This window comes from Chionomys nivalis, chromosome 13 (assembly GCF_950005125.1).
Source record: "Chionomys nivalis chromosome 13, mChiNiv1.1, whole genome shotgun sequence".
Lineage (NCBI taxonomy): Eukaryota > Metazoa > Chordata > Mammalia > Rodentia > Cricetidae > Chionomys > Chionomys nivalis.
Genome location: NC_080098.1, coordinates 13,464,188 through 13,478,818, shown reverse-complemented (window position 1 = coordinate 13,478,818; position 14,631 = coordinate 13,464,188). Strand labels below are relative to the sequence as shown.

General features: G+C 39.0%; 1 protein-coding gene across 10 annotated transcripts in view; it reads left to right on the top strand.

Annotated features, from left to right (window-relative positions):
- Positions 1-14,631, top strand: part of Mllt10 (MLLT10 histone lysine methyltransferase DOT1L cofactor) — a 147,921-nt gene that overhangs the window by 13,404 nt on the left and 119,886 nt on the right. For 2 of the 10 annotated variants that reach the window (XM_057787272.1, XM_057787274.1), the window contains exon 2: positions 962-1,173. The exons of 7 other annotated variants lie outside the window; for them this stretch is intronic. Coding sequence is in view for 1 of the 3 variants with exons in the window: in XM_057787271.1 (XP_057643254.1) it covers positions 9,431-9,436 (6 nt within the window). In the remaining 2 variants the exon portion in view is untranslated. Of the gene's footprint in view, positions 1-961; positions 1,174-8,761; positions 8,909-9,385; positions 9,437-14,631 lie in introns of all 10 variants that reach the window. One more of the 10 variants, XM_057787271.1, reaches the window with a different exon arrangement.

Below are 14,631 nucleotides of genomic sequence, written 5' to 3'. Positions count from 1 at the left end.
TTTTGGAATTGTCTTATTTATGGTTTGTATAGTATCTGGGTTTTCTTGTTTCGGTGCTGGTCGAGCTCAGTGCCTACTGCATGATAAGCATATACTGTACTACAGAGCCACACCTTATTCTCCTTTGAAGATCATCACTTCTTGTCTGTCTAGAATTTTAGGGCTAGTTTTCTCTCTTGTATTTGTGGCTTCATGCCTTTTTATCTCTCTAAAGTTATTCAATAGATACTTGAGGGAGAGAGAAGATAGCTTTTAAGTGAAATGAATAACTACACTAGTTTTCCAATTGTTTTCCAACTTGAAGTCCTCCTGCCTCAGCCTTCTGAGTGCTGGTACTACAAGCATATGTTTCCATGTCAGGCTTATTTTGAGGTCTTCCTTTAGAAATTAGTAGCTGATGGCTTCTCTCTTCAATTTGTCCCTTTCTGCTTGATTTTTCCTACTCAGCTAAGAATGATCTTTAGTTCTCATAGCCTTTTACATATTTACCGTTGTTTTTTTTCCCCTCCATTGACAAACTTTGTAGAAGAATAAGCAGTAGTTGATGTCTGCTTTGTCAACTGTCTGCCATGTTCTCTTAGTTTAATGATTGAGAAATAACTACTTGTCATTATAAATGATAACATTTGAAATCTGCTTTTGCTGTCCACTTTCATCATGGGCACTGTCCACATTATCCCTGTTTCCTTTTGGTGACCATTAAATTAAGTTCCCTGCCTAAGAAGTTCTTTGATCTTAGCATGGGGAATTTCTTTCTTTTTGTTAGATATGTGAAATGCTTTCTGCTTTTCTTTTGTCCTCTATACTAGACAACTTAGAATCAAATCTGGTCTTTAGTCACATTTGTTACTTTACTCTTATAATTAGTGTATTTGTTTTCTCTTCCTCTTTCCATTGGGGTTAGGACTTCACTTCTTATCTCTGCTTCTCTGCATGTTGATTTCATTCTCTTATACTACAGACTCTCTACTACATGAGGCTGGAACCATGACTGCTGGCAGCTCTTGACTTTCATCTTCCCAACCCCTTCTACCAGGAAAAAGGGGCTCTTTTGAAGAATCTTGAGAAGGACTCTGACCTGTCTTGGATCATGTACCCACCATCCTTCTGGCTGGATTGGGGAGGGTTCTATGAATTACAACCCTCACTAGAGCTACATAGTCGGAGTCAGGGGTAAGAGCAGTTCCCTGATTCTGGTGGGTGGGTGCTGTTGAAGAAAGTGAATATGATGAACAGATGAATACTAGATATCTATAATTCTGACATTATTATTATTATTATATAGGTCCTTTGCTGAAAATTTTAAGCCCAAGTACATGGAATATTATAAATATGTTCACTTACCCTTCAAACTATGTTTGGCTTTTAATTCTTCCACAAGTAATTTTGCTATTATAATAACCAAATCTAAACTTTTTTCCTAATTTGATTCTATTTGGTCTATTTTTGACATTTAAACCATTGTACCAAAGTTAGGTGTGGTGATGTACATTAATAGTCCTAGATGTGGGAGGTAGAAGCATGAAGATCAGAATTTTAAGCCCAGCCTCTATGCTACATGAAACCTGGTCAAGTTCCAGAGATCATTGAAGTTTTTTTTTTCATGACTTTCTAAAAGCTGCTAGTTTTTTTTTTTTTAATTTTGGGGGGCAAGGTTTCTCTGTTTAACAGCCCTGGCTGTCCTAGAACTTGCTCTGTAGACCAGGCTGGCCTCAAACCTCATGTTCTCAGCATAGCACTCTTATGTGACAGACACTAGGTGCTTAATATAGGAGTGTGCATTGTTTCAGCCTTTTTTTGGTAAATTTTATTTTATTTTTTTTAAAGATTTTATTTTTTATTATGTATACAACATTCTTCCTCCATGTGTGCCTGCATGCCAGAAGAGGGCACCAGATTTCATTATAGATGGTTGTGAGCCACCATGTGGTTGCTGGGAATAGAACTCAGGTCCTCTGGAAGAACAGTCAATGCTCTTAACCACTGAGCTATCTCTCCAGCCCCTGTAAATTTTAATTTACATTTTAAAATAAAGATTTATTTTGTGTGTATGAGTGTTTTGCCTGCATGTATACCTGTATCTCATGTAATACCTGGTGTCTGAGGAAGTGGTGAGCCTCCATATGGCTGCTGGGAATTGAATCCCAGTCCTTTGCAAGAATAGCAAGTGCTCTTTAACCTTACCAAGCCAACTTTCTGTCCCATGTCTTTCAGCAGGACTGTGCTGAGAGAAGATACGCAGGCACTGTTATTTATCAATTTTGGCACACACTACTGAGCATCTTTTAAAAAATTATATTATTCCTTTATGTGTATAAGTGTTTTGCCTGCATGTATGTCTTCACCATGTATGTGCCTGATGCCCACTGAGGTCAAAGGAGAGTGTTGATATTGTGGGTGGTGGGTATAAAACCCACGTGCTCTACAGAAACAAGAGGAACAAGTTCTTCTAACTGCTAAGCCAGCTTTCCTATTGAGTATTTTAAGTCTCATTTTTTTATTTTGTTTTTTGCTTCTGGTTTTTCAGAATAGTGTTTCTCTGTGTAATAGTCCTGGCTGTTCTGCAACTTGCTTCCTAGACCAGGCTGGCCTTGAACTCAGACCCACCTGCCTCTGTCTACTAAATGCTGGGATTAAAGGCCTACCCAGGCCTCATCTCTTTTCTTTCCTTTTCCCTTTTGCCTTTCCTTTTCTTTTTTTCCCTTTGTTTTTTGTTTTTTGTTTTTTTTAAAGTGAGGGAGAGAGTCTCACTGTGTAGCCAAGACAGGTCTCTGTTCATGGACCTCTCAGATGCTGGGATTATAGGTGTGAGCCATCAATCCCAGTTTTCCTATAACACTTTTTTTTTTTTTTAAATTTAAGATTACTTATTATGTATATAGTGTTCTGCTTGCCTATATGCCTGCAGGTCAGAAGAGAGCACCAGATCTCATTACAGATGGTTGTGAGCCACCATGTGGTTGCTGGGAATTGAACTCAGGACCTTTGGAAGAGCAGCCCGTGCTTTCTTAACCTCAGAGCCGTCTTTCCAGCTCACACTTTTTTTCTTAATCAAAGAGGAAATGTGAGACATAATAGGAATTTGTCCAGGGTCATGTGAAAAACAGCTTGAAACTTGGGTACTTCAAAAATTGGTGATCTTGGCCCGGCGGTGGTGGCGCACGCCTTTAATCCCAGCACTTGGGAGGCAGAGGCAGGTGAATCTCTGTGAGTTCGAGACCAGCCTGGTCTACAAGAGCTAGTTCCAGGACAGTCTCCAAAGCCACAGAAAAACCCTGTCTCGAAAAACAAAAAACAAAAAAAACAAAAAAAAAAAATTGGTGATCTTAAATATGCTGTTCTATGCATTTGATGTGTTCATTGTATGTGTGGTGTGTGAGATAGATGAGAGATAGATTTGAAGAGAGATTATATGCATGATAGTCTCGTGTGTATAAACATAGATTTGAAGAGAGAATATATGCATGATAGTCTCATGCGTATAAACAGATTTGAAGAGAGATTATATGTATGATAGTCTCATGCGTATAAGCATATGCTCTGTCATTTAACTCTTCCGTAGCCCATGCCCAGAAATGTTAATACAGACACATTTGTTTGTATTGACTGCCTTAAACTTGACATTACTTTAAAATAGAAGTCAAGTGAAATAGTGTCTGGGTGATAAGGTTGAAGGTGTACCGTCATTTATTACAACAGTACTTTTCTTTTTTTTTAAAGATTTATTTATTATGTATACAATAGTCTCAGTATTCTGTCTGCATGTATGCCTGCAGGCCAGAAGAGGGCACCAGGTTTCATTACAGATGGTTGTGAGCCACCATGAGGTTGCTGGGAATTGAACTCAGGACCTTTGGAAGAGCAGGCAGTGCTCTTTACCGCTGAGCCATCTCTCCAGCCCCTACAACAGTACTTTCATGGGTGGATCGTCTCATAGATTTTATTTTACTAATTTTTACCATTGTTCAAGTCCTGTAATTATTATTTTATTCCCTTTACCTTGAAAATTAGGATGGGAAAATTTGTAAAAGTGAATTTGACACTTTTAAATTAGTCAAATTAGTTTATCCTTGGTCACTATCTTTTGTTTGGAGCCAGCTTCTTGACATGTGGTTTTGACTGGCTTTGAACTCATGATCCTTCCATTTAACTTTGAGAATGCTGGGATTATGGACCTCTGACTCTCAGCAGTTCTTAGTTGCCTATAGTTCTTTGTGTGGGTTGAGGCCTTATAGGCTACCCCTCCCTCTCCACTTTGGCATGTCTGTTGCTGTTCTTGTTGAGCTCATGGTTAGGCAGTCATTGTAGTGAGGCTTTAGGGGAGTAGCTTTGAAATTACTAGGAGACAAGAGTCTCATAGTGAACTCCCTGATTCTCTGGATCTTACAATCTCTGCCGTTCTTCCACAGTGTTCCCCTAAGCCTTAGGACCTGAAGTGTTTGTGGATGTAGCCTTTGCAGCTGGGCTCCACAGCTGTGCATTTTGGTTGTTGTTTTATGTGGTGGTCCCTGTTGCAAATGTCTTTTTTTAAAGATTCATTTATTCTTAGGGGCTGGAGAGATGACTCAGTAGTTAGGACCTGGGTTCAATTAATTCCCAGCATCCACATGGCAACTCTTGTAGTCCATGGGCACTGCACGTATGTGGTGCACATACACACATAAGTAGGGAGAACACTCATACACATAATAAAACTTATTCTTAAATTTTTTATTTTATGCACATTGGTGTTTTGTTTGCATGTATCTATGTGAGGGTGTCGGAACCCCTGGAACTGGAGTTACAGGTGGTTGCAAGCTGCTGTGTGGGTGCTAGAAACAGAAACTGAGTCCTTTGCAAGCAGCCTACACTGTTTAGCCTCTGAGCCTTTGCTCTCCAGCTCGTTTTTTTTTTTTTAAATCTAGATTCTATGTATGAGATAAATTTTAGTCCAGTACGTTTTCTTTTTGGATTATCCTTTTGGCATTAAATTTAATAGCTTTATTTTTTATTTAAGGCTAGACCCTAGCAATATCCCTGTTTTTTTTTTTTTTCCAGTTTTTTGGTTTTTTTTTTTTCTTTTTTTCAGTTTTTTGAGACAGGGTTTCTCTAAGTTTGGTGCCTGTCCTAGAACTAACTCTTGTAGACCAGGCTGGTCTCGAACTCACAGAGATCTGCCTGCCTCTGCCTCCTGAGTACCGGGATTAAAGGCTTGCGCCAACACTGCCTAGCCCAAGTCTGTGATCTATTTTATGTTAACTTTTTTCTTCTTCTGAGACAGGCTTTCTCTGTGTAGTCCTGGCTGTCCTGTAGAACTCTGTAGAACAGGGTGGCCTCAAATTCAGGGATCCCCTATCCGCCTCCTGTGTGATGGATTAAAGACATGTGCTACCTTGCCTGGCTCTTTTAAGTTAATTTTTATAGTCCATGGGTGTCTGGTACATTACATTTGAAACAGCTGTCGTTCCCTTTTTCTGCCTGTGCACTCTTCATACTTTACAACTTAAACCTTAGCCTTGTGTATTCTTGACAGATAACCTAACACTGAGTTCCAGCTCTTGATTTCTGAGCCTCTACCTCCAAGGTGCTAGGATAAACACCATGCTGAACTTGTTTTTTTTTCCTTACTTTTTGAGACAAAATCTTTGCATTTTTTTCCCTTTCTTTTTGAGACAAAGTCTCAAAATGAAAATATGTAGCCTTTGCTGTCCTGAAAGGAACTCTCTGTGTAGGTCAGTCCTGCCTCTGCCTCCAGAAATCTGGGATTAAAGGTGTGCTCCACAATGCCTAGTCAAGCTGAAACCTTTAAAATACATACATTAAATGCTGTACATTTCCCATTCAGCTATGGGATAAGTCCCTTGAAAGTTTTGCCTATTTTCTCATTTGAATTTTAGTTTTAATTTTGTGATAATGTGACCTTTTTTACATTAAGGATTTTATGTTTCTGGTCTTGTATGATTTATCATGTTTTACAATTTTCCTTTTTGTTTGTTTTTGTTTGTTTTAAGACATGATTTCTCTGTGTAACAGTTCTGACTGTCCTGGAACTCAGAACCAGGCTGGCCTTCAGTTCACTGAGATTCACCTGCCTCTGTTTCCCCGAGTGCTGAGATTAGAGTATGCAGTTTTTTGAGACAGGGTTTTCTCTGTGTAATCCCGACTGTTCTGGAATTTGATCTGTAGACTAAGAGCTTGATCTGACTTTGGGAGATCACTCTGCCTCTGCCTCCTGGGATTAAAAGTATGCACCACCGTACCTGGTTGTTTTACCTTTCTTGATTTTGGTAGTTGATGTTTACTAGGGTGCCTTTTTATGTATAATTAAATATTTTTAGTTTTAATTACTTGTATGTATATATATGTGTGTTTGTGTATTTGCTGTATGCATACAGGTGGCTAAAGGACATTGGGTTCTTCAGAGCTAGGGTTAATGTGCCTGAACTGTGGTGTTTGGGTGCTAGAACTGGAGCCTGGGTACTCTCCAGTTCCTCTGTCTAGTGTTTTAAAAAACCTCTTTGTCATGGAGCCTTTTCTAGCCTGGAACCTGCCACATAAACCAAACTGCCCTCACATTTACAGTGCTTTCCTGATTCTGCCTACTCTGTGCTAACTTTATAGATGTGAGCCAATATCCCTGGGGATACTTGAGTAATTTCCCCCTTCCCTCCCCGTAGGGTCTGTGTCTACAATTGGTCTTATGTTTATAATTTTAACCAGTTAAAAAAGGTTTACTATTCTATTTGTTTTTGTAACTCTGATTATAAATACATTTTTGTGTGTGTGTGTGTGTATGTGTGTGTCATTGTAAAGCTAATTGAAGTTCACCTTTTGAAGTTCTTTCCCCTTTGTCTCACCCAGGTTATTGAAAGTTACTTGGGGATCTGGGGAGATGACTCAGCTGCTAAGGGCGTGTTGCATAAGCATAAGGATCTGGGTTTGAATTCCCAACACTCACATAAAAAGCCAAGAATGGTGGTACCAGCACAGAAAGGCAGAGTTAGGGATCTTTGTGATTTTTCTAGTTAGAAGGTCCAGCCAGTTGGGGAGCTCCAGGTTCAGTGAGAGACCATGTCTAGAAAAATAAAATGGAGGGTCATAGAGCAAAACATCTGTTGCCAGCTTCTGGCTTATATGTTCACATGTATAGGTGTGTCCACCCTACACACATTTACAAACACATGCATATATCACACCATGTACAATAAGCAAACATTGCTTGGTTTTATGTGCTGTGAATCAGTTTTTCCAGTTAAACCTTGTGATTCTCATGTTTATAATTTCATATTACTAATTTTTTTGAAACAGGGTCTCAAGTAGTCAGGCTCATCCTGAATTCCTGGTCCTTCCCATTCAAGTGCTGGGATTATAGGCAGGTTGTAATATGGCTCAAATTTTTTTTTTAAATATTTATTTATTTATTATGTATACAATGTTCTGTCTGTGTGTATGCCTACAGGCCAGAAGAGGGCACCAGACCTCATTACAGATGGTTGTGAGCCACCATGTGGTTGCTGGGAATTGAACTCAGGACCTTTGGAAGAGCAGGCAATGCTCTTAACCGCTGAGCCATCTCTCCAGCCCAATATGGCTCAAATTTTAAGTATTTTTTTTCCCCCACTCTGTTTTTTCAAGACAGGGTTTCTCTGTGTAACAGCCCTGGCTGTCCTGGAACTCTATAGACCAGGCTGGCTGTGAACTCAGAGATCCACCTGCCTCTGTCTAATGAGTGCTGGGATTAAAGGAGTGTGCCATCACTGCCTGGAAAATTTTTAAATCTTTTGTTATTACTTGCTTGCTTCCTCTAGCTTTCTGCTTATTTAGTCATTATAGCTGTTTTTTTCTTTTTTTTTTAAACTACCTTTTTATATTATTTATTATGTATACAATATTCTGTCTGTGTGTATGTCTGCAGGCCAGAAGAGGGCACCAGATCTCATTACAGATGGTTGTGAGCCACTATATGGTTGCTGGGAATTGAACTCAGGACCTTTGGAAGAGCAGGCAATGCTCTTAACCTCTGAGCCCCCTGTTTTTTTTCTTCTTTTTAAAAAGATTTATTTATTATGTATAGTGTTCTGCATGTATGTATGTCTGCATGCCAGAAGAGGGCACCAGATCTCATTATACATGGCTGTGAGCAAAAATGTGGTTTCTGGAACTTGAATTCAGGACCTCTCGAAGAGCAAGCAGTGACTCTTAACCTCTGAGCCACCTCTCCATCCCCTTATAACTGTTTTAAAGGGCTTCTCTGGTAGTTTTCTGCATTTTATTACTGGTTTGATTAATTCTTATTTCACTACAAGGTAGCATGTCTTGCTTTTGCTTTGGTCTTATAAATTTTTCCTTGTATTTTTGTGTGTGTGTGTGTGTGTATGTGTGTGTATGTGTGTGTGTGTACGCGCCTCTTTGGCCTATTCAAGGGTGTTTGGATGTACATGCCATGGTGAGTGTGTGGAGGTAATGGGGACTACTTCCATGTTTGGGGTTCTGTCCTCCTCCCATGGGTTCCGGGTGTTAAACTCAGTTAATCAGGGTTGTCCTGCAAACACTTAACCTACCGAGCCATCTTTCCAGTCCTCACCTGTTTTTCTTAGCCCTCTGATGTGATGTTCTGACTTTTGGGATACTATATATTAGTTACTTTGTGTAATGCTGGACCTAGTTCCCTGTGACTCTTCTGGCTTCGGATAGGCCTTACATGTAAGTGTTGATTTGGTATTCAACTAAAAGTTCTAGAATGAGCCTTTGTAGATTTCTTCATTTCTCTCTCTCTCTCCAGCTCTCTACTCATTGCTGGTCTCCTTTGTGAGCTCTAGCCACCTTGGCTTCCTTGGACTCCCAGCTCCGTTTCCTCAACTTGGGGAGACCACAGGCCCTGTCTGGGTTCCTCCTCCCTGTTCCTCGGCCTGAAAACTCTCCCAAGGCAGTAAGCTGGGCACTTTGTGGCTTGTGTCATATGTTTCTTGTCTCCTAGGTATCATTGTCTTGTTTCTTGTCTAGTATCTTCAGTGCTATTATTTTACTCATTTTGTTAGGTTTTTATTATTTCATGTAAAAAAGCTAAATTGAGTTCCTTTTGTTCACTGCATCTTGATTGGAAGTCATGTCATTGTGATACTTTGGGTGTCATTGTGAGAAGTTGATATTGAGCATGTTGTGGTTTGTGTGTTGACCTAAGTTCTAAGTCTGCTCCGAGCTTTAGCTTCTTTAATTTTTCTGTCCAGTTTGATTTGCATAGGTTTTTATGTGTTGGAGATACCGGTCTTTGTTAGAGAAATGTTTTATATATTATATATACTTCTTCAAATCTGTATGCTTTCACTTATTTATTTTCTTAATTGTACCCATAAGCAAAAATATTTAAATCTGATGAAGTCTAATTTGTCAGTGTTTTCTTTTATAGTTGTTGCTTACTGTGAGCTAAGACACTTTGCCTAACCCCGAAGTCATGAAGGTAATTTCCTTTAAATTTTTTGTTTTTGCTAATTTATATTTAGGTCTGTGGCATATTCCACATTTTTTTTTTTGTAGGTTTCAGTTTTTGTATATGGCTATGCAGTTACTTTTGTCTGAAACCTTTCTTCACTGCATCACTTTTGTAGAACATGCTGTATAAGTGGGCCCTCTTTCAGAACTTTGCCTTCTTCAGTTGGTCTGTTCATCTAGCCTTATTTTTATCATGCTGTTCCAAATATTTGTAACTTATTCTTTTTTTTTTTTTTTTTTTTTTTTTTAAAGATAGGGTTTCTTAGTGTAACCCTGACTGCTCTGTTCAACAGGCTGACCTTGAACTTAGATCTGCCTGCCTCTGCCTCCCAAGTGCTGGGATTCTAAGCTTTTTAGTATAAATTTTGAAGTTAAAATTGCAAGACTTTTAATCTTCCTTTTTATTTTCAAGAGTGCACAATCTAAATTCACATTGTATAAATATTAGCTTTTCTATTTCCTCCAAAACATCAAATGACATGATACTTGGTTTGACTCTGTAGATAAGTGTTAGAATTGACATACGAAGTTTTGAATCCTTGTATCTATATCTGTATGTATATATGTATGTATGTATCTTGGACATGCCCACCTAAAATTACAGTTGTGCATATGTCACCCCATTTTTCTTTTTCCTTTTAAAATATACCTGTAGAGCAGTCTGGCCTTGAACTCATGAGAGATCTGTTTGCCTTTGCTTCCTGCTCAACTCTATTTTCCTTTTGATTTTCTTATATTGTGTATATATGTGTGTGTGGAGGTCAGAGCACAGTTTGTGGGAGTCTTTTTGTTCCCTTCACTCTGTAGGTCTTGGGGACCAGACTCAGGTTATTAGATTTGTCAGCAAGCAACTTTACCTGTTCAGTCATTTCACAGCCTTGGCCCTATTTTTAAAAATCTTTTTATGTGGTGGTTTTGAAACTTAGTCTGTGTTTGTTTTTTGAGACAGGGTTTCCTCTGTGTAATAGTCCTGGCTGTCCTGGAACTCAGTCTGTAGTCCAAGCTTGCCTCGAACTCAGAAATCTGCCTGCCCCTGCTTCCCAAGCTCCTGGTGTAAAGATGTGCGCCTTCGCTGCTGCCGCCACTACCACCACCCCACTGCCACCTGACTTGTTTTAAAGGTAACTGAAGCTGGCCTTGAATTTTCAGTCCAAAGTGCTAGGATTAATAGGATTAATGGCTACATTTTTGCAATCATTTTGAGTGTTGAGTTACTGTTGTATCTATACACCACTATTGCCTAGCTAAAGTGGCACTATTCTAAATATTTTTAGAATTGATTTTTATTTTTAATTTTTGGAGATGTAGTCTATCTTTGTATCCCTGGCTGGACCGAAACTCACATAGAATAGGCTGGCCTCAAACTCGAGAGCTTTTGTTCCTCTGCCTCCTGAGTGCTGGGATTAAAGGCTTGTGGCACCATGCCCAGCATATTGGCTTTTTTTTTTTTTAAAAAAAAGATTTATTTATCTGCCTGTTTATTTACTATTTATTGTATGTGCAGTGTTCTGCCTTCATGTATGCTTGTACAACAGATGCTTGCATCTCATTGTGAGCCACCATGTGGTTGCTGGGAATTGACCTTAACCTCAACCTCTGAGCCACCTCTCCAATCCCGTTGTTAACTTTTTATTAATGATCTTTATCATATTGTTTTCAGATATAAGTTTTTATTATTTCAAATGTATGAACAAATAAGGACATAAACTGCCATTGAAAAGATCTTTACATTTACCAGTCACTTGAAGAAGGGAGAGGTAGGCCATGTTACAATGTCACCTTCAGTGGTGCTTGGTCATGTGGCAGAGGGGGAAAAGGGAAGCCTGAAGGAGTGAATGAGTTGGTCTATACTTGTTTCTGGGGTGCCTCAGGTTGGGGGAATACAATGGCCTAGACTTAGGTAGGTTAAGAAGGTTAAGGTATGGGATCTTGGTTTACACATGAAAGCTCATACTATCTCAGGAATTAGCTAGCTCTGGCAAGGACAGTCTCTTCAGAATAAGTATTAAAAATATTGCAGGTGCTGGTGCTTAGCATTTGTAAAAGTTTGGATTTGACCTCTAGTACTCTGAAAACAAAAAACCCAAAATGAAAACATAGTTGGATGTAAAGTGATTATTTGAGACTGGAGGACTGTAATGAGTTATCTGAGAATTTTTATTGTAAATGGATGTTGAGTTTTTCTTAAACTGCTTATATTGAGATGATGTGTTTAAAATACTTGAATTTGATAAACATTTTAAAATGTACTAATCTTGTATTCATGGGATATAGTACTTGTTTCTAATCTCTATTATGGTGTAGGATTCAAATCGTTAATATTAGATCTTTTCACATTTATGTACGTCAGGATTTTTACAATTTTTGTAGTAATTTGCTAGATAGTGATGTTATTGGCTTTGTTTTATTATTGTTTGAATTTTGTCCTTTTGGAACAGAGTTTTATATAGCTCAGGCTGACCTGGATCTACTTTTTTATTTTTTAAGATTTGTTTTTTGTATGTGTATGTTTATCTGCATGTATGTCTGTGTACCACTTGTGTGCTAAGTGCCTGCAGAGTTATAGATGGTTGTTGATCGTCAAGCGCAGGGAATTTAACTTTGGTCCTCTAGAAGTACAGCAGTTCTATTAACTTCAGGGCCATCTCTTCAGTTCTGTCCCTCTCTATTCCCCCAATTAATAATGCTCCTGTTCTCCCAAGTTCTAGGAGTACAGGGATTTATCACCAGATTTATTGGTTATTGGTGCAGTCTTCTCTCTCTCTCTCTCTCTCTCTCTCTCTCTCTCTCTCTCTCTCTCGTTTTGGTTTTTTTGAGACTGGTTTTTCTGTGTAATCCTGACTGTTCTGGAACTTGCGCTGTAGACCAGGCTGGCCTTGAACTCACAGAGACCCTTCTGTCTCCTGGTACTGGAAATGAAGGCATTTGCCCCTGCACTTGGTTGTTTATTTTGAATTTTGAGGTAAGATTTTACTGTGTTCTAGCCAGTATGTACACCAAACTGGCTTTGGACTTGTGTTAATCTTTCTGTATGTCTCCCAAGTGGTGGGATTATAGGTTTGTAACATCATATTCTTTTTATGCCTAAAAAAAGGGTTTGCAATTATTAACAAATGATCAATCCACTTTGCTTTTAGACTTCCCTGCCTGATTATCTTTTCTTCCATCCTTCCACTTTGTTATTCTTTTTCTTTCAACTTATAAAAAGACCATTTATTTGTTTGTTTGCTTGCTTATTTGTGAGTATGTAAGTCCAAGAGCAACTGTGGTAGTTGGTTCTCTTCATTGTGTGGATTCTGAGGATAGCAAGCACCTTTACCTTCCTAGCCATCTTGCTAGCCCTAGTTTGTTCTTTCACCCTTTCTTTTAGGTGGGATCCTATATCATAAATTTTATGTATTTCTAGTGTGGTCAACAAATACAATAAATGATTTAATTTCATTGTTGACTTGAGTAGGTAGGTCGTGGTACATGCCTGTAATGTACTCTGAAGGCAGAGGCAGGGAAATTGCTCTAAGTTTCAGGCCATCTTGGTCTAGATAGTAGGCAGGTTCTGAGCTAGCCAGAGCTGCATAATGAGACTCTGTCTTAAAACAATTTTGTTTTAAATACACCTTACTTTATTGATTTATTTATAAGGTCTTTGGTGAGTGTATCATGTTCAACTAAAAGGACATGTTTTATACTATGGCTGAAATTATCTATGTCTTTGTGTATGTATGGAAGCCAGAGATTAACATTCTGTGTATTTCTCAGTAGCTTTCCACCTTGCTTTTTGAGGTAGAGTCCCTCACTAAACTTTCTTTTTGCTAGCCAACTTGGTTGGGTAGCATATCCCAGGGATCCTTTTACCTCAGCTTTTTCAGTTTTGGGAATTACAGGTGAGAGCCCCCCCCCCCCCAACGCAGGGTTTTGTGTGTAACAGCCCTGGCCTGTTCTGGAACTTACTCCGTAGATCAGGCTGGCCTCGAACTCAGAGACATCTATCTGTCTGCCTCTGCCTCCCAATTGTTGGGATTAAAGGAATGTGCCACCACCGCTTGGCCTCTGAGCCATTTTTTTTAAAAAATGTAATTTAGGCTTATAATTAACTTAAATTCATTTTAGAATTGCTTTTCTTTTTAGAATGACTTTAATAATATACAATTAATATAAGAGTTCAAACATTTGAAGTATGTAATTTCTGAATTTTTTGTTCATTATTATGCGTGCCTGTGTGTCTGAGCTGCCGAGACTTGATGCTAGGCGTTTTAAGAATTTTCCTTGATTTTTGAGTCTCACTATATAGCTCTGAATGTCCTGGAGCTCACTATGTAGCTGGCTTTGAATTCAGAGATTTGCCTCTTGAATGTTGGTATTAAAGGTGTGAGCCACCCCACACACCACATCTCTAGTGTCTGCTGGTAATCCCCCAGGATCCCTTTCCCCAGGACTGGGGTTCTAGGCTTGTGCTATCGTGTCCAACTTGTTTCACATGGATACATGGAAGGCAGCAATGTACTGAGAAATTTATCTCCCAAACTCATTCTTTAAAAACATTTTTTAGAATTTATTTAACTTATATGCATTGGTGTGAAGGTGTCTGGAACTGGAGTTACAGACAGTTGTGAGCTGCCATGTGGGTGCTGAAAATTGAACCAGGGTCCTCTGGAAAAACAGCCAGTGCTCTTAACCACTGAGCCATCTCTCCAGCCCCTCATTTTTTTTTTTTAATTACATCTGTCTGTCTTTCCGTCAATCTCTCATCTGTCTCTTACCTACCTGCCTACCTGTCTATCTAGTCTGTCTATTATTAATCCCAATAGTGAGAAAAAGACCACTACCACAGTTTAATGCCAGGTTTATGGGCTCTAGCCAGGTTCATGCCCAGATTCCTGGGAAATGGCCCAGAATCAATATGGCCAGGGCTTTAAGAAAACCCACAATTCATTGCATTTCCCATCAGGTCCAATCCAGAACAATTATACATCCTGAAGTGTACCTCCAGCCTGTGAATCTCACACCTAAAAGCATGTGGCTTGTTATCTCCCATAACAGCCTCCAGAAACTTATCCTCCTTGTCCTTGGGCAAGGTATTTTTGTTTCATGGATCAGGCATAGTAATTAAAACTTAAAATGTGTCTGTCTGTCTGTCTAACTAGTGTACGTATGTGTGTGGGTACG